This window comes from Phodopus roborovskii, unplaced genomic scaffold (assembly GCF_943737965.1).
Source record: "Phodopus roborovskii unplaced genomic scaffold, PHOROB, whole genome shotgun sequence".
Lineage (NCBI taxonomy): Eukaryota > Metazoa > Chordata > Mammalia > Rodentia > Cricetidae > Phodopus > Phodopus roborovskii.
In genome coordinates this window covers 106,786-126,754 of record NW_026126424.1, presented here as the reverse complement: position 1 = coordinate 126,754, position 19,969 = coordinate 106,786, and the positions used below count along the sequence as shown (strand labels likewise).

The 19,969-nt window shown below is 38.0% G+C and overlaps 1 protein-coding gene across 1 annotated transcript in view; it reads left to right on the top strand.

Moving 5' to 3' along the window:
• The window catches only part of Tbck (TBC1 domain containing kinase), a 131,353-nt gene that overhangs the window by 57,106 nt on the left and 54,278 nt on the right, over positions 1-19,969 (top strand). Inside the window, exons 19-21 of the mRNA XM_051185487.1 lie at positions 1,995-2,080; positions 17,665-17,701; positions 18,880-19,041. Of these exons, the coding sequence (XP_051041444.1) occupies positions 1,995-2,080; positions 17,665-17,701; positions 18,880-19,041 (285 nt within the window). The remainder of the gene's footprint in view (positions 1-1,994; positions 2,081-17,664; positions 17,702-18,879; positions 19,042-19,969) is intronic.

Sequence of the window (19,969 nt, the reverse complement as noted above, 5' to 3'; positions counted from 1 at the left end):
GCATTGACATTTCCTTTGCTTGACTTGATACTGCCTATTAAAAGCACACTCAGTGTTTATAAGCAAGTACTAGAAACAGTTTTAGTTAAGAAAAAAATATGTAACTTTTAATTACTATTTCTTGAAATAACACAAGTGTTTGTATAAACTGATAAAGCAAGGAGACATCATTTTTAGAGATTATTTCACAAATAATTCATTTTTAAAATTTGGTGTTTTGGGGGAAAATTGAAATTATCAAAGATTTTTTTTTGTACTATTAAGTTATTGTGATTTCAATTTTAAAAAAGAACTTGAGCTCACTTGTCTTGCTGTATTTTCCTTCCTTTCCTTTGCAGCACAATGTCTAAGATTTCACAGTCTTCTTCCCTTTACTGCCAAAGTGTTGAGATCACAGACTTCAGTATTGGGAACACTTGCCACCACAATCTTACTTAGGTCCATTAGTATGGCATGAATAAATTGTTGAAAATAGTGAACTATTGAAACAATAGGGAAATTGTGAATATATTCTTCATACTGAACCAGTTTGTAATAGGATTAAAATAAATAAGGTGTGTGTGTGTGTGTGTGTGTGTGTGTGTGTGTGTGTGTGTGTGTGTTCTGTTGTAGTGGGGAGGGGGGCTTCCTGCAAGCTCAACAGCTAGCAGCAAAACTATCCACATAGACAAGAATGAAACTCAGTTCAATTCAACTTAGTTAGCCATTACTGGTTCAAACTTAAGAAGTCTGATATCAGATCATTTATTTTAGCCATGTTTAAACACAGAATAGTTTGACAAAAATATTTTCTGATGACAACTACTAACTCAGTCCTATATGTACAACACAGTTAAAGGTGTGTCTACTTTAGAACTCTTTACAGAGTACATATGGCTTCTTCCATAAAGATGATTTTCAATCACTAAGAAACAATGTTCACGATAGGGTCTTGGGAGAATGAGTGAGGAATCAAGATTGGCCTGGCCTGTGATAGCACAGAAGTCACTTAGGCTGTTGTGAAACATAAGTGACATCTCTCATAAGGATGGTCTTATGAACTCAGCAGCAATGCTCAAGATTTAGTAGGGAAAGTCTGGAGTAAACAAGCATAATATTCTGGGGATTCAGGTAAAGCCTGGCCCTACAGATAGCAAAGGATCACCAGGTTGTAAACTACCTTTCCTGGTGATCAGGGAAGAAGACTGGTAAATATATCTTTCCTTTGAAGAGATAAATCTAAGTGTTTAACTTCTCCTGGCATCTCCAGACTTATCTGTGTGCACAAGGACCTTTTTACCCACTAGTGTGTGTATGTGTGGTGTATGCACATGTGCATGCAGGTATGTTAAACCATGTACGTGCCGGTGGATACTGAGAGAAGTTAGGTGTCTTCCTGAATCACTCTCTACCTTATCTTTTGAGACAGGGTCTCTCACTGAACCATCTGTTTACCCACAAAGCTTTCTCTCTGGAACAACAAAAATTCAATTGCTTACTGTTTACCTACTTTCCATTAATTATAGTTAATTAAGTTCATATTTCTACATATGCCAAACATCAAATTGTAAGTAGGAAGAAATTTGCAGCTAGATAAGATGCTGAAATTTGAATATAAAAACAAGTTTGGGGTCTACTTCCCTGTGACTGCTTGCCTTTCACTGTTCCATACTTCTGGGTCCTTTCCATCTTCTTAACATTCAGGCAATGAGAAACAGGTTTACTGTTGCCAGAGAAAGTGTATTTGTACAATTTGGTTGGAAGTCATCAGTCATCCTGTGTTTGATTTGTGGCTGAAGAAATAACATAGCTCTGAAAGTAAACTGTGACATAGTTTATTGGTGTGTTTGCTTAATCCTTAGCATTGTGATTCAAGTAGTAACAGAATGGGAAAAACGTTAAAGTGCCTTGCCTGGGGGAGCAGTTAGATTTTCACTCAGCATAAGCTTATGGCTCGCTCACTTAAGTCTTTGAGGTGGTGGTGAGGACAGTGATGGTCTTCCTTGTCCTTTCAGAGTACCTGACTGTGTTCTCTCAGATGATTGCGTTCCACGATCCAGAGCTGAGTAATCATCTCAACGAGATTGGCTTCATTCCTGATGTGAGTACACCTGGTGCATAGCAACATAGGAGCTGAACGTGATAAAGCCAGGCAGAAATGGCAGAATAAAAGATGGTACTCTCAAATTGTTGCTGATCATAAGATGCCTGCACAACTTCCTGAAACTAACTATAGCTTTGTGTTTGTTCAGTTGCTTCCCATGTTATCATGTAAAAGAAGGTAGTTTCACTTTCTTAGGCATACTTCCCATTAACAGTTTGTTTAAAACCCATTGAAGATTGGGTTAAACTAATATTTTTATGAATTCTTCACAACTTTCATGCAATGCATTTTGGACATATTAACGCCCTCTCCCATCTCCTACCAGGTGCATCTCTCTCTCTCCCTACCTATCCAACTCTGTGTGTGCACTATTGGTCACTTCCTCTCCCTCCTCCTCTCCTCTCTGAATTCATCAAGTCCGGTTTGTGCCATCCACATAACCTTGAGGGTGGAGCAGGTCAGCCTACAAGAGAAAGGTGTTTCATTACATTGTGCTTGGTAGGGCTTTCACCTTGACTTTTAAGATTTTTGGCTAGATTTTGAGAAATTAAACATTTCCTCCTGAATACTTTTGGTGTTTGGCTTGGTGTATTACCTTGGAAGCTTTGCCCGATTTTGGCTTTCTTAGTTTACTCTGTAGTACACATCAAGTAAAATTCAAAGGTAGCATTCAAGAGTTAATTAAGATGTGGCTTAGCGTACCAGGTCTGATCTTTGCTCTGGTTTTTCCTTTGTTTACTTCAGCATTAAAATCATTTCTAACTTTTAGAGTCATGGATGTCAGGCACTTTTTCCTTTCCTTTTCTTTTTTTTACTTTTTTTTATTTAATTTATTTTTTACATGTTGATCCCAGTTCCCCCTCCCTCCTTCCCTCCCTTTTACCCTCTGCCCTCTCCCATGCACTCTAACCACCCTCCCCTCCCATACCCCCACCCTAATTCCATATGTAGGGGAATGCCATCCAGTTGGGGTCATGTAGATCTGACAGGTCCTGTGAAGTAGGGACTAGGGCTTCTCTCCTGTCTCTAGTTTAAGGCAGTTATCCCTCCATGGGGGATATGTTTGCAAAGTCCTTTTGTGCACCAGGGATACATCCTGGCTCCACTGTCTGAGGTCCCTTAGACTGCTCAGTCCTTCTAGCTGAGACCCATGTTCAGGGGGCCTGAGTCAGTCCCCTGCTGGCTTCCCAGCTATCAGTCTGGTGGCCTGTTAGCTCCTCCTTGTTCAGGTCAGCTGTCTCTATGTGTTTCTGCAACCTGGTCTTGTCCTCTCCCTCTGCATCTGGATTCTAGTTCAACTTTTAAAAGCTAATAACATGTTACATTTACCAAGGGCATTTAAATAATAGCAAAATAGGGGCTCATTTTATTTTATAACTTATTTTTAATAATCTGAATGTCTCATTTAATACTTAAAATGATAAAGCATGGTTTTTCTGCAAGTATGTTTTCAGAGATTTGTTCTATTGAAAAGTTATTGGTAAGGAGATCTAATGTTGAGGCTGTATATTGCTAAAAAAGGAAAAAGGCTTTATAAGGTGGCATGGTATTAATGTTATTTTTATAAAGTGAAATATATGTGAAGGTATATATAGAAACAGTTGAAAGTTATACTGTATAATACTAATTTTGATTATCTTTGGTTAAGGAAGTTTAAGGTGGTTATTTTTGGAGGAGTAAGTATAGCTTAAAATTACTATCATTTCAAATGTCACAATATTTATAATACAAAATTTTAAAGCATGTAATACTATTTAGTAAGTCACGTTGCCATAATATAGGAAAATTGTGTTTTATATTGAGACTCAAGACACAAAAAATTGAGAATCGTTAATGTACTGCATGTGTCTGTTTATTTATGTATCTGTGTGTGTATATCTGTATCTCTGTTTGTGTGTCTTGTGTCTTATCACTTGGTCCCAGTCCTCAGCATCCAGTCTGGTACCTCTTCTATTGGGAAAATAAAAACAGTATATCTTCTCCAATTCTATTGCTTTGTATTAGATTCTGGAAGCCCACCATATCATCCCCCACTACCAATGGCAGGTGTTACTAGATTTGCAGAGAAACAGCTTTTGAGTGTGAAACTTAACTCACTAAAGGCTAAAAAGAATACATGCAATTCAAACAATACAAAGACAGCTATAATCACTGAGCAAGACAAACAAAATCCCTCTGGGAAGCAATCTAACCAGTGCACATATTAAGTATTCATTTTATTAAATTTCATTGCTATAAATTTTATATGACTGTCTTGCCCTACATTTTATAAGTTTGAGAGATAATCCTAGATTAGGTGAACTGTAGAAATTATAAAGGAAGTAACTGCTACATTAGTGGTGGTGATCTGCTTCAGAAAGGATAAAGGCTACGAGTGACTAAAAATTCAGGTTGAAACAGAATAATTATTTTCAAAAAATTCACTTAAATTGGCTAAGATATACTCACAAGTAAAAGTAAAAATTATATTACCCCAAAGTTATATTCTATAGTCTATAGAAAATCTGTAGACTAATTTGAATGAAATTATACATGTAGTTTGATCAAAACTCTTAAGCATAATCATGAATATAGGTGTTACTAGGGAAACATCAAAGGAAGAATATTTAGCTTTGTTTTAGTAAAATAAAAAACTGAATTCAAAGTGATTTAACAAGTGGAAAACCAATCAACAAACAAAACACTGTTAAAGCATAATATGAATATAGTATTTATTTACTGTATACTAGTACTGTTTTCCTCTTAAATACAATGACTCATCAAAACCACCAACTTTATAAACAATAACTTAAATGTTTATTTTGTATGCCAGTTTGGGAAGGATTAGTTGTTGTAATTTAAGAAGAGTGACACATGAGAGAAAGATGCCATGTGACAAGGTTCAAGCAGAGGGGTTTTTTATTAGAGAAAGGGATCATAAAAAGGGGAAAGGAGAGGGAGGAGACTGGCCTCCAGGGATGGGAGCAGCAGGAGAGAGGAAATGGGGGAGAGAGAGAAAACAGAGGGTGAAACAGCAGACAGACGGAGAGAAGGAAAGAAAAAAGGATGGGAGGTGGGCAGGGCCCTTTTAAAAGGGAACGTAGTGAATGTGCACCGGTGGTGCTCTTAGTGGCTGCAGCTGAGGGTGTTTCCTGTCAGAACCCCAGAGACAGGCCAGTACAGATGCCCGAACACTAACATTAGTAACATGGAAATAAGACTTTAGACAACAATAAGAATATTTGATGAAAGATTAGTGAGAATCCACTTTTAAAATGTTAAGTAATGTTGTTCTTATTATTTTAAGGGAAAGCTAAAATAGACATTATATTTTTTGACATTGAGTCAGGAATCCTTTCATGTTTAGAACTTGATCTGACCCTACTTTCAAGTTTATAAATTATCCTATTACTGTTTCCTTGACACAACCAGAACACTCAAGACTCATACATCAGGTGAAGAGTCTCCCACTCAGGGTTAGCAGCATGGGCCTCAGACTATGTGTTTGTTTTCCCTTACTGCCAAATATATATATATATATATATATATATATATATATATATATATTCCTGTATACTGAATATATATATATATATATATATATATATATACTCTCCCGTATACTGCATACATACTCCCATATACTGCATATATATTTCCATATACTGCAGGCAGAAGTTTTTTCTGATGTTGATCACAATGCAGAATTTCATTTGGAGCCCATACATTGCCGCATTTCTTTAGCACAACAATAGTTTTGGTTTTCCATTAGGCCCATTATCTATTCTGGGGTTCTTGGTCACCTGAACAGTTCCAGGCATTAGTTCTATCTCTTGGAATAGGCTTTGAATCCAATAGTTGTAGTGAGAAGTCCACATGCATCTGTTTAAGGGGTAACAATGACTTATTAAGATATGAAAAAGGAAAAAAATACACTCGTGATTACAGGATGTGGTAAGTCCAGTTGTAGATTCCTTGGAAAGCTGGGGACCGATCACATGCTGCTTCATGCTACCTGACCTGGTCTTCACCACCAAAAAGAGTATGACCCCTTCCCTCCTTTCTTTTTATGAAGTCACGTTGACAGGCAAGAAGCACCGCCTCTATCAGGCCAGATAGCCCAAGGTCATGGGAAGAGTGAATACCCGCTATACCTCTCCTTTTTTGTCTAAATAAAAAGGTTCTAAACCTAATGCAAAACTATGCACAATAAGGATAATTATCTGCAAATGGAGTTCTTAATTGGTCTAGATACTAAAAGGCCAGAGTTAGTGGCAAGCTCCATTCTCTGACCCCCAGACAGACTTTATTTGTGCAAGAAAGATATCACCACAATTATCAAATATTGCCCAGGAGGAAGAAATACAAGGTAATAACAAACAAAAATTGAATTACAACCAACAAGAACAGTGAGAAACACATACTAAATGTCCAGATCATAGGTGAATGATAAATTATAGAAATTATTCTAATAGCTGTTCTGTCCTGAAGAATATGAATTTAGTACCTGATATGCTCTGAGTTAAGATAGGAGAGGATAGTAGCTGTGACCATGTAGTCTTCAACCCCATCAAAGAACTGAGGAGGAAAATAATTTTACCTGAGTAAACAGGAAATACAAGCAGGCAACTTCCAAAAAATGCAAGAAGTGACAGAAACAACTGGTACCTGGACAGTTACCCAAAGTCTCTCTTTAGTGTTGGGACAATCAACTTTGGCTATAGGCCTAGAATACCTGCAGGAATATTCAAAAGACTGTCTTACCCTGCCTTAGCAAGGTTCACCAGAACCAGTGAGTAAATGACCCCAGTACAATGGTTAACTCTAAGGATGGAGTGTAAAAGCATTACCTCACCATACATAGTTAATTATTGATCTTCTAAAAGGCCTAAATGTGAGATGTCATGGTTAGAATATGTCTATGAAAAATGACTACAGTTATGGAAGTACATTAAAAGTTTTGAAGGAAGAATTAGAAGTGAGGAGTCCTACAAGGGACTTACATGGTATGGATCATTTATTGTTGTGACTTAAAATATTTTTGAAAAGTGGCAAAATGTTGAATCTTGTTAAATCTGAGAAGTCCTTTGATAGTCTCGTCCTGTTTGTCTTTGCACAGTGAGCATCTATTCACTAGCTCAGTAGTTTTTATATAATACATTCTTATGTTCTTTCCATTGATGACCTCCTTATTAGTAAGACATTTTCACATATTTTTGAAATGTATAATAGTGGAGTATAAGTGAAATAATATTAACAAATGTGACTCCTCTAGTAAGACCCTCATGAACCCTGTGGATGGAATATGGCACTCTTTGAAGTAGTCTACAGTATACAGGGCAAACTCTGGACATTTCCAATAGCCACCACCCTCTAATCATGCTTCTGCATGCCATTTCTAGGAACTTACTCTACATCTGTTTCCAAGTGCCCTCTGGGTAGTGGCTTCTCACTGTTTTTTTGACTGTATCTTAACCCTTAGAGAAACCCCACCCATGACTGTTCTTGTCATAGAAAGTGAGCAAATGAAACTTTTTACAAAATAAAGAGGAAATGATAGCTGCATGGTTTTTAAAACAGCAGCAACTCCTGTCTTTTAATTTGAAGAACTGGCAAATTAGTGGTTGCTGAGAGAGGACAAATGGGTCTTCCTCATGGATGAGCCCCTGATTGTTATCCAACATGTTGGTCAGACCTAAAGCGTAACAATAATGAATGAATTCAGCAGGTTGTGTGTATGTATTAATCCATAAGAGGTGGATGAAGGGAAATACTGTAAATAGACTGTATATGAAATTTAAATTTTTTCTTTTTTTAACATTTTTTAAAACAATCTTTTTTTATTATTATTATTATCTTACATACCACTCCCAGTTCTCCCTCTCTCCCCTCCTCTCACTCCCCACACCTTCCACACCCCACCTCCACCCACTCCTTAGAGGCTTAGAGATGGTGGGTGGGGCCTCCCATGGAAGTAAACTAGCTTTTTAAAGAACAAAACTTAACCTTGTAACCATATTTGAAGTTTTAGTAAAGATCTTTGACAGTGACTAGTTGTGCATGGCAATGAAATGGGGAGTTTTTTTTTCTGACATTTCTTATTTAATATCTTATTTGCATTTCATCAGCATGTGTGTGCAGCATTCTTTTATTTTTTTCTCTTCAATTTATTATCTTCAATATTTTTCCTTTAATATTACTTTGAGAAAATTGTGACTATGCCTCTAACAATATTGTGGGCTAGGATTCATCTAAAGGAAGAGTGGATTCAGTGATAATGAGATCCCAAACTGAGTTCCCACTCAAGAACTAATCCTATCAAAGCAAGCCTTCATTAATCCTCCACCACTGTTGAAATGCAGGCTCCTGTTGCAGGCGAGATTGTGATTTCTGGCTCCCTTCCCATTTGCTGTGGGTCACAGAACTCTGAGCACAGAGCAGGGCTGAAGCTTAAGTAGCTTGGGATATTGTGCACTGATGTGATGCCTAGATTATCTAAGTCTCGGTAGTTATGTGATTTACATATAAATAGAGTAGGTAATATGTATTTGAAGAAGTCGAGGCCAGGGTGATTTTTATCATTCTTTCTTGATGCATTTCTGCTTCTGTAAATATACTAGGTCCTTAAAAATGAGAAAAGTATGCTTCCTCATTCTTAAGGGAACAGATTTTTTTTCTAAAATATTCAGAATAGCATTAAGTTAGCCTCTTATGAACAGTTGTCCAGTGGCCATTAACAGTAATGACACTGGCTAACTCTCAGTAGCACATATCCTCTGACTCTACTAGCTGAAGATAACACTAACACAGTCCTTGGTACAGTGGTTAAGCATCGTCACTTAATTGCAGGTGATAAAAGATGCTCACATTGCTACTAATTTTCTCCCTCTTTAAAAGCTTTTGCTATCATCTTTGTCAGGGTTTATATATGTCAACAGAAAGCCCAGAATGTTTTTAGTTTCTTCATTTATTTCTGGCCTTTAACAAGTTTTAGCTTTTATTCAAAGAGACTACTGAAAATGAGCTTTTGACTTTTTATCAAAATATACTGCAGAAAAACCATGAAGATAATACCTTATTTAGGACACCCCAAAGAGGAATATCTGCAGTCCTAAAGGACGAGTTTTTTGTTTGTTTTTGGTTTGTTTGGTTGGTTGGCTTGGTTTGGTTTGGTTTGGTTTTGTCTACCTGCTGGGATGAGCCTGCTTTAGCTCTAATGCTTGTATCCTTTGAATGCAAATAACTTACTAGGCTGTATTTCATAGGAAAGCTTGACTACCACCTTAGAGCAAGAACGCAAGCCTTAGACACCAAAGGTTTATTATACCTACCAGAAAAGAATATATATATATATATATATATATATATATATATATATATATAAAAGAAAATAATAGTTTAGTAACTTTTTGTTTAAAAGAATTACTTGTAATTTAAATATCTAGCAAGTGCTGTTCAGTAAATCCTTATTGAATCCTCAGGTGTGTAGTGTTTCTGATCTAATCATACTGTTAATGGGCAAATAAAAGGAAACAGAATATGGTTTTTCCACAGCTAATCACAACACATGGTCACTGTGTCTTCTTAAAATTAACGAGAAGCTGCAGAAGTTTTGTGTGTGTATTTCATTGATCAGTAACTATTGAGTCATGTAGACTGATAACCAGCTAGGCATGGTGGCTCAAGTTCCTGGACGTCTGAGGAGTTCAAGGCCAAGATCTGAGCTTTATAGCAAGACAGTATCTCACATATACACATTAAAAACAAATAAAAAACAAAAGTAAAACAATAATAATAACTTGCTAAGTAAAATTGTATATAAATAACTGTTTCCCCCAAAATAGAAGAGTGCTGTTGTTTAATTTTTCAAGTTTCTAAATTAAAACAGCAGGATCCCCACATCTACTTCCGCCTTCAGTTTGTTGTCGCTCACTGGTTTGGTTGCAAGTGTACCAAAGCACATCTTAAGCTGACTTGAAATGTACAGTCTAAAACTGTATCAGTGAATTTTTCATCCTGTGTTCCATTACAGTCCATTAGTCTGCCTTGCATTTTCAATATCTTTTTCACCCATGAATGATGTTGTAATATTGTGTGTCAGCAATTTGAAAAATATTGGTTCACTGAGTTTTCATATCTACCAACTATGAAACATTTCATTGCACAAATTCCAAAATAATCATATTTGTTAATGTCATCACTGATCATATAACAAGTCACTAAACGGTTAGGGAGGTAGCTCAGAGGGTACAGCATTGGGTGTGCTACCAAAAAGACCAGAGTTTAGATATCAAACCCTCACTTAGCTGACAGCTGGGCATGGTGATCCTTCTGTGATTTCAGTTGTGTAGGAAGCAGATACCGGGCATCCTACACTAACCACACCCACAAGCTCTGGATCCAAGTGGGAAAGCCTGCATCAAGATGCCAGTATCAACCAGGCAGTGATGGATCTCGCCTTTAATCCCAGAACTAGGGAGGCAGGAACAGGTGGATGTCTTTGAGTTGAGAGCAGCCTGGTGTACACAGTAAGTTCCAGGACAGCCAGGGCTACACAGAGAAACTCTGTCTCAAAAAACAAAGAAAAGGTAACAGAGTCAACCTCTAGCCCCCACATGCATGTGCATCACAAACTTACACACACACACAGAGTCACATAAGTACTGGAAAACAGTCTTGTAGTATTCTTTTGAATTGATTTTATTTTTAGTATGTTTGTCTGTAGAGAGTGATATGTGCATTGGGGGAGTGTCTTTTTTTTTTTTTTTCCTGTTTTTTGCAATAGAGTTTCACTGTGTAGCCTTGACTGTCCTGGAACTCGCTCTGTAGACCAGGCTGCCCTTGAACTCTCAGAGATTGATTGCCTCTGCCTCCTGAGTCCTGGGATTAAAGGTGTGCTCCACCACAGACTGGCTGTGCAGGTCCTTATGGAGGTCAGAGGTGTTGGATCCCCTGGAACTGGGGTTATGGTCCTGGAAACTGAATTCAGGGCCCCTGGAAGGACAACATCCTCTTAACTGTTAACCTGTCTGTCCAGCCCTTTTTGTAACATTACAGTCCTCGTCTCAGCTCAAATGTTTCTCGAGGTGATGGGTTTATTTTACTCATTTTTTGATAAATGTTGACCAAAATATCCAAGCTTTAAAGCATTATTTTCCTGTCATTCTTTCAGTAAAAACTGTGTCTCTTAAAGAAAGCACCGTGTGGTCCTCTAGCTTCTCCTCACAGTCCAGAGCAGAGCACGGCTTCTCCCACATCATCTCACCAAAAGTTCGCGAAGAACTTTAAAGAGTCATACTTTTACCCATCTACAAGCATAACTTATGCTTGGGGGCCACTGTCTTCATTTCTGCTGTTTTATCCACGTGAGCCCTTGCACTGTTAGCATAAATGCCAACCCAGTAGAAACAGCGACTAGAACTACTGCCAGCATTTCTCCCAGGTGTTAGGGCACAAGGAAAGTTCCTAGCCAGCTGCACCTGATTCTCAACCTTGCTGCTCCCAAGATTGTGCTTGCTTACCTAGCCTGTGGAATTACGTCATGGGAACATAAAATGGACCAAGACAATTTTAGAATAACAAAGAAACTTCATTTCCTGTTTTCTTGTTACTCTATGTTTTTAATCACAATTGCAAATAACTTATCGGTGGTGATAAAATAATTCCAATGTGACTAAAATGAAATATTTCACAACATAGTTTTAATTAGATCACTAATATTTTAAGAAAGTACTTACAAATTTATAGACGGTGCCATATCTATGATTGCAAGGTAGAAGGAATTATATTCATTTTTAAATAATTGATAATATAGAAAAATATTTATGAGCCCACTTGCTCCTGTTTTTGCCAGCATTGCACAGTACCATGGCTAGCTGTTCCCAGTTCTTGCTTGCTGTGGCTAGGGGGCAGCATTTGCTTAGCTGACAGCTACAGACAAGTTCATTACCAAGTCAGGCTCAATTTTGTGATCCTGAGACTATTCTAAACATGTCCAACATTTATTATTCTCACTTTTGAAACTGGGAAATAGCTGAGACTACATGTATTTTTGTATTTATAATGAAGTATCTCAACACTTAGAATTATTAGAAAATAAAATCTGTTGTTCAAAATAACCGTATTCCAGCATCCTTGTGAATATCAGATGCTATTTTAAACTATACTAATAGCTTGAGAAATTGTTTAAGACAAAAGATATGAATTAAGCTCAGAATCATAGAACAAATCTGTTATCCCAGATACTTGGGAGCTTGAGGGGAAAGATTCAAAAGTTAAAAGATTTCCCTTCGTTACAGAGGACCTTGGGACTAGGAGCAGCCTAGACAACTTAGTGAGGCAAGTCTGAGAAATAAAAGGTTAAAAGAAGGCTAAGAATATGCGTATGGCACAGTGCTTTCCTGGCCTTGGATTCAGTCCCTAAGTCCAGACACCAGCCTCAGAAAAGAAAAATTAAAAACTAAGGATTTTAAAATGGGAAAATATAGAAAGGATAGAGGAATTCTGTCTCTCGTATTATCTATTTCCCTGGTCTTAATTTTATTGGTAAGAAGTATTGGTGCGAGTAACTATACCTCAGGGTCTCTGAGTTTCTTAAGTACGGTAATTGAATCTGTATTTACTTTTCTAATAGCATTGGAATAAGCTTCACACTCCTAATTGTAAACCCTTCAAAAGTAACTGCTAATGAAGTGTGTGTCCATAAAAGGCGATTTGATGATGTTTCTGGTACTCCTGCTATTTAGTGTGAAGGTATTCTTCCCAATAGAGCAGTGAGTCTGGGCCCTTCCCTTGTTCTCGCATGCTTGTTTGCAGACTTCTCAGGAGCAGTTGGTTCTGTCATTTGGATCTCTCCACTTTGTGTTTCTTTCATTGTTTAAACAAATATTTGTGGCCTATTATACACTATGTATTAGTCTATACCCTGCATACATTAAAGGGGTAAAGAAAAAAAACCTGTGCCTTCATATTTTTGTGAAAACATAAAGAGATAAATAAGAGGGCTGGAGAGATGGCTTGGCAGTTAGCTCTTGCAGAGGACCCACATTCATTTTCCAGCACCCATATGGTGACTTACAATCCTGTGTAACTCCAGATTCAGGGGATCTGACCCTCTCCTCCGGCCTCCAGGTACTTGCATGGTGCATATGACACATCCTGGCAAAATTTTCATGCATAAAACATTTTAATGTATACAAGAGATGTTAAATGACTATCCAGTCACTGTAAATGGGGCATAATGAGTAAACATGCAGCCACATGGCAGGGAATGGAAGGGAAAGGGCTCCGTGTCTTACAGATACATCATCATCATCACTGGAATGGAAGGGAGAGGGCTCCATGTCTTACAGATAACATCATCATCACTGGCTTTATTTCAGCACCACAAAAACAAGATAATTTCGTGACATAACAAAATCATTCTGGCACCTTGCTGGCTGAAATCCAAGAACAGGGAAGGATAAAATGTAGTAGGTTTGTCATAGCTATGGAGTAAGCGGGGCATGAGATGGCGGTGGCTCCAATCTGGATATTAGCAGTAGAGGTAATGAGAAGTTTTCACTACTCACAGATGAGGGGGTCGAACAGCAAGACTGCGGGTAGCAGGTACATGGTGTTTAAGAAGACAGTCAAGAACATTTGCGGAATTGTTTTTATCTTAGCAAGTGGAAAGAAAAGAGGCTCTTCACTGGATGTAGAGATGTGTGCGTGGAGCTACAGTTTGGAGGAAGCCTCAAGAGTTCAAGTGAAGATGGATGGGTGGATGCATGGATGGATGGATGGATGGATGGATGGTTGCATGGATGGATGGATGGATGGATGGATGGATGGATGGATGGATGGATGGATGGGTGGATGGATGGATGGATGGACGGATGGGTGGATGGATGCATGGATGCATGGATGGATGGATTTTGACATATATCCTGAAATATAAATAGGCATTTTAAAATGTATGTTTGGAATTTATGGCAGAGGGCTTGGACTAGAGTTGAAAATATGTCACTTTTCATAGTACAATTAGTATTTGAAGAAAAGCAGAAAAAAAAGTAGTCTCTAGGAACTGAACTAGTAGTCCTGCATTTAAAAACCAGGAAAAAAAGGAAGAGAAAATTGGGGGAGGGGAGATGCAGAAAACAAACAAACAAAAAAAAAATGGATAAGCAGCAGTTAAAAAAAAGTTAGAAGAAAATTAGATGAATATGTTATCTAGAAGCCAAGTAAAGAGAAAATATATTCTCTGACCTTACTGAGTGATTTTTTTTAAAAAGGGTTAATAGATTTGGCAACATGGAAGCCAGCAATGGCCAGGACAGCTGTTTCTTTGGTGGGCACAGCCCCAGACCTGATTGGAATGAAATGAGAAACTATGACATAAATAAATGTTGCACTTCGCTCTCAGCTCCATAGGTCTTAGAATTAGGACTTCTGTGGTCACTGCCGCATCCGCTGTGTTTGCTAACAGTCTTGGCATGTAGTAAGTGTTCAGTCCATATTTGTTGAATGAATGATAAAAAAGTAACCTTTACCCAAAGAAAGTTACCGTCTTTAGTAAAAGAGGCCGTCGATTTCTGCAGCTTTGCCATTACCACCCTGGCCAGTACCTCTGTTGATGTACCACATAGCATTTCAGTACTACAAAGCATTTCAGTCTCTTGAAATATGTCTGGTTCCTTTGTATATAGCACAAAACATTTCACGTTGGGTGAGTGAATGACAGTACTCAGAATGAATTATACAAAGCATAGTTGCACTATTAAAATTTGACCAAAGATTCTTAATGACAAATTGTTGGCTCTCATTGAAATGGTCAGTGGTAATATAATTAATATTATGTCCTTAAAGGTCAACTAATGTGATTAAATCACCCTCATGTTTTTTTTTATTTGAAGACTTCATTAGTTAACAGAAAGAAAAAAAGTCTAAATATAATGACAAAGTTTCTTAGTAGTAGTAACAGAAAACAGTACCTCTGTTGATATCATCCCTATATACTTGTGTGATTAAAATTATTTAAAAAACATTCTACCATTGAATACATTTTATATTGAGAATGTTATGTGTACCTGATGGTCCACAGAAGCTAGAATAAAGTACATTATTCAAGATGTACTTGAATAAACATCAAACCTAAAATTGAAAAATCATATATCTCAAAATATGTGTTTTAAGGGGGGGTTGTAGTGAGATAGTCCTTCTGTGGCACTGACCACGCCCATTGGGGGTGGAGCCATGGGCGGAAGTGACCTGTGGAAGGAAGTCGGAGGGAGAGCGGGGGGGGGGGGGGGGGGCTCTCTTGCTGGCTCTCTTGCTGGCGTGACGAGGATAGGAGACGATAGGAGAGGATCGGGTTGAATTTCCTGGTGTTCATCTGTCTAGGTTGTAAGTTATTTCTCCCTGAATAAACATCTATTCAGCCTATTTATTTATCCTGATCCTTATTTAACCACGATAGGGGGTTGTGTCTGGCTGCCACATTTTATGTGCACTTATTCCAAATCTTTCTCATTTCTTGTCTAACATTTGGAGGAATGAAATTTTACTTAAAGTTTAAGATGATTGTCTAAAGAATATGGCCCTTAACCAGCAATAAAATGATAGATATCTCTATGGGTAGATGACTATATAGACAGACACATCAATCTAGGAATATTTTAATGTTCATGTGGAGAGAGCCAGTTTTGTTCCTTCATGTCTATCAGTCCACCTTATTTAAGTTTTTTTATTTGTTTTTATTTTTTACTTTTTTTTACATATCAATCCCAGTTCTCTTTACCTCTCTCCCTCCCTCCCATGCCCCCCGACCACCCACCCTTCCAAACTCACCCACACCATATGTATGGTGATGCCTTCCAGGTGGGGTCATCTAAATCTGTCAAGTCATTTGGAGTAGGGACTAGGACTTCTCTCCTGTCTCTAGGTTAAGGCAGTTATCCCTCCATGGGGGATGTGCCCGCAAGGTTCTTTTGTGCATCAGGGATACATCCTGGTTCCTCTCTCTGAGGTCCCTTAGACTGCTCAGGCCTTCTAGCTGACACTCATGTTCAGGAGGTCTGAGTCAGTCCCATGCTGGATTCCCAGCTATCAGTCTGGGGGTCTGTTAGCTCCTCCTTGTTCAGGTCAGCTGTCTATGTGTTTCTGTAGCCTGGTCTTGTCCTCCCTCTCATTTTAAAATTTAAATTAAGATTTACTCTGCTCCAGATTTTATTATTTTGTATAATGCACACTAGTTGTTATGAACCACATACCATCTGAGGTTTTTTGTTTGTTTTATTTTTTTCATCTGTAACATATCTGGAAAGGATCATCAGCCTGTCATCTTAAGCCAGTGATGATGTGGAAATCTATGTGCATTGTTTTGCTATAGTATTTATATTTTAATGATCTCCGTGCTTTTACTTTTATTTTGATAGCATACGTACTCTTGTGTATATAATGCCAAGACGGCATGCTTCTCCCCTCATAATTTATAATTGATAAGCACTAAAAGGGTGTTTATATGGGTGGTCTAAGCCTATGTTTCAGTGTAACCTGTATTCACTCACAAATTACCTTGATTTTTAAGACTTGCAATTAACAGCCCCAGTCCAAGAACGGGGGCAAATCAAATGAATGTTCAGTTCAAGCAGAGAGGCAGAACATGAAGGGGGATTTATTCTTAATGCACCCTCCTTCTCTACAGGGTATTCAGTGGCCTGGGTGATCCCTACTCACCCTGGGTAAACAGTCCACTAAGCCCTGTTTCAAAACTCAGTTCCACCTGAAAACATGCTCAGCAGTGCATTCCAGAACAATGTGTATTCACTTATCTGAGCATCCTAATGGGGTGATACTTTGTTTATGATCTAATAAAGCTTGCCTGAAGATGAGAGTGCAAAGCTAGCCACAGCCATAGAGGTCAGGCAGTGGTGCTACACACCTGTAATTCCAGCGCTCAGGAGACAGAGCTAGATTTATCTCTGTGAACCCAAGGCCACACGGGGCTACATGGGAGGGAATCGGTCTACAAGAGAAGCAGAGCTCACACCCTTAATCCCTGCACTAGGGAATTGGAGACAGGAGTGGTATGGCTGGACAGAGAGAGGAATATAAGGTGGGAGGAGTCAGGAGCTCATTGCAGTCTGAGGTTTGGTGGAAACAGATGCAATCTGGAGATGTAATCTGAGCCTTGGTAGAGGTAAGAACTCTCTAATGGCTGGCTGCTTTGCTTCTCTGATCTTTAGCTTTAACCCCAATACATGTCTCTAGGCTTTTATTATTGAGGACAACTAGAATTTGTGTTGAATTCTGTCAATTTAAAACAAAAGTTTGACTGTCATAAAGAACATTAAAACTTGAAAAATAATTTTTCTACAGCTATAAACTATGCACTTAAAATGTGTGTATTATTGCAGTTGCTTTGGCCATGGTCATAAGCATACTTATTACTAAATATAATAATGTTCTTGTGATAATAACTATAGTTACATGCATTCTTTCATATTTTCTTCAGTGGAATAGAACAAAACAGTGTTTAAAACCATTAATCTTGATGGTGATCATTCTAATGAGGCCTTTTACTTTCTCTCTGTGCATGCCCTGTGCTCCTGGTGTGCTCACAGCTCTACGCCATCCCCTGGTTTCTTACGATGTTCACGCGTAAGTACCATTTCCTCCTTCAGTGTTAGCTAAAGCACCACCTCATTCTTCTCAGAGTTTTAAATTTATGAGAATATTAAGTAAATGCAATGTACATCTTTATAAAATTCTAAAATCATGTACTTTATAAACAATAATTTCAAGAGTTCTTGCCATTAAAATTAAAAAGACTGTTGGAAAGAACTAAAATATATTTTGCATGTCATGTATAGCTTTGCTCCTTAAGAAGAGAATTCAACATCAACTATAGCATTTACATTGACTTTTTGAGGCCAGTTTTCAACTGAATTGACTTTTTTTCCAGTCGTTCTCTATTTACTCATGGTTTCGTTTCCTAGACTGGGCATCTTCTAGTAATTAACTGTGTGATATGACTGTGTAACGCTTTAGTCAGTTATCGTGTGACTATAATGGAAGTGGACAGCCATGCTGAAATGCAGTACACAGATAAGTGGGAAAAATCTGAAATAGTCTATCTGCGTTGGCCAAGAAAGATATTCACAGTACTATTAAGTGAGGAAGAAGTTACACTTTTTTAACTAATAGAATTTTGATGGGAATTTAATAAAGCAGTTGTTTATGATGCCCAATGGAACTATTAGCTTATTGTTCGTAAAGCAAATCTAAAGTTCATCTACAGATAGAAACTTGTGTAGACATTGTTACTAAAAGTTCTGGGAGAAATTCTGACTTGGATAAATATACCAATTGTTAATGGGAGTCAGAAAATGTAATGCCTGACCAGTTGGATAACAGTTTATTAAAGGACTTTAGGAGCCTATAAATTTGAGTCAGGGGCTAGAGAGTTGACTGAGTAGTTACCAGAAATTGCTGCTCTTGAAGAGAACCAGTTTGGTTCCCAATATCCATTTTGGGTGGCTCACAGCTACCTGTAATTCAAGCTTGAGGGAGTCTGACGTTCTCCATAGACACTTACATGCATGTGCACGTGCATATTCACCCAAACACACACACAGGCACGCATGCCTGCATGCACAAATAAAAATCTTTAAAAAACATTACAGTCAAGCATTTCATCAGCACAGTTTAACACATTAGCTCTTAAGTAACAATCTTGACCTCGAGGTAACAATGGTCATATATTTAATAATGCAGCTATTATATTTTCTAATAAATTTGGTTTTTGTTTAAGTACATTTTAAAAACTCTTTCTACAGATGTATTTCCACTGCACAAAATTTTCCACCTCTGGGATACATTACTACTTGGAAATTCCTCTTTCCCATTCTGCATTGGAGTAGCCATCCTTCAGCAGCTGCGGGACCGGCTTTTGGCTAATGGCTTCAATGAATGCATCCTTCTCTTCTCTGACTTACCAGGTATGTGGCTAAATAAAGAAATCACTGAAAGCAATTTTGACTGTAATGTGCTGTCTCAGCCATTTGAGAGAATCGTTCAGCTTAAGAATCTCTTCTGCCGGGACCCTGTGTTCACTGTTAGGATTATCAGTGCTCTTTGCTAGCCCAGGAATGCAGACATAATGTGGGTCATACTAAGCCACTGTGGATTATTTCCATCACAGTAATACCACCAAAAGGGTAAAAGGCCATGGCTGTGGGGGAGCAACATATTTACCCTTTGCTTAGGACTCAGCCATTTGTCTTCAGCTGATGGAGAGTAAATAAAGGCAACTCAGGAAGGTGTTTGAGAATGTGTTTATGTGAGGATGGTATTCACATGGAACTTTGCTCCCTTCCAGCCACAGCTGCTTGGTAACAGCTTGACAGTTTAAGAAAAGGAAACACTGTCCTTTTAGGAAAACAAGTCAAATACTATAGAAATATATTATGTAATAGAAGATATTGGCTAGGCTGTGTAAGGTATTCACAAGGGAAGTTTGAAACTCTTTGGGCAGAATGTTTCAACGAAAAACCACAGAAGCAACTATGGTTTGATTCTTGATGCTGAAAAGATAAAGCTTGTGTGACTGCTTAAGGTGTAATATTAGCTATAAAGTGGGGAGAGCTACTTTGTGAAGAAATAAATGTTTTTAAGATACAAACTTGGGCTGAAGAGAAGACTCAGAAGAACGGAACACTTGTTGATCTTGCAGAGGATCCGGATGTGGCTAACATCCATCTGTAACTCCAGTTCTAAAGGATCTAATGCCCTCCTTGTGCCTCTGTGGGCACCTAGCATGCATGTGGCACACATACATACATACAAACAGACACTCATAAACAGAAAATATAAAATAACAATAAATAAACCTTTAAAAATATGCAAATTTTACTTTTTCACAGCAAA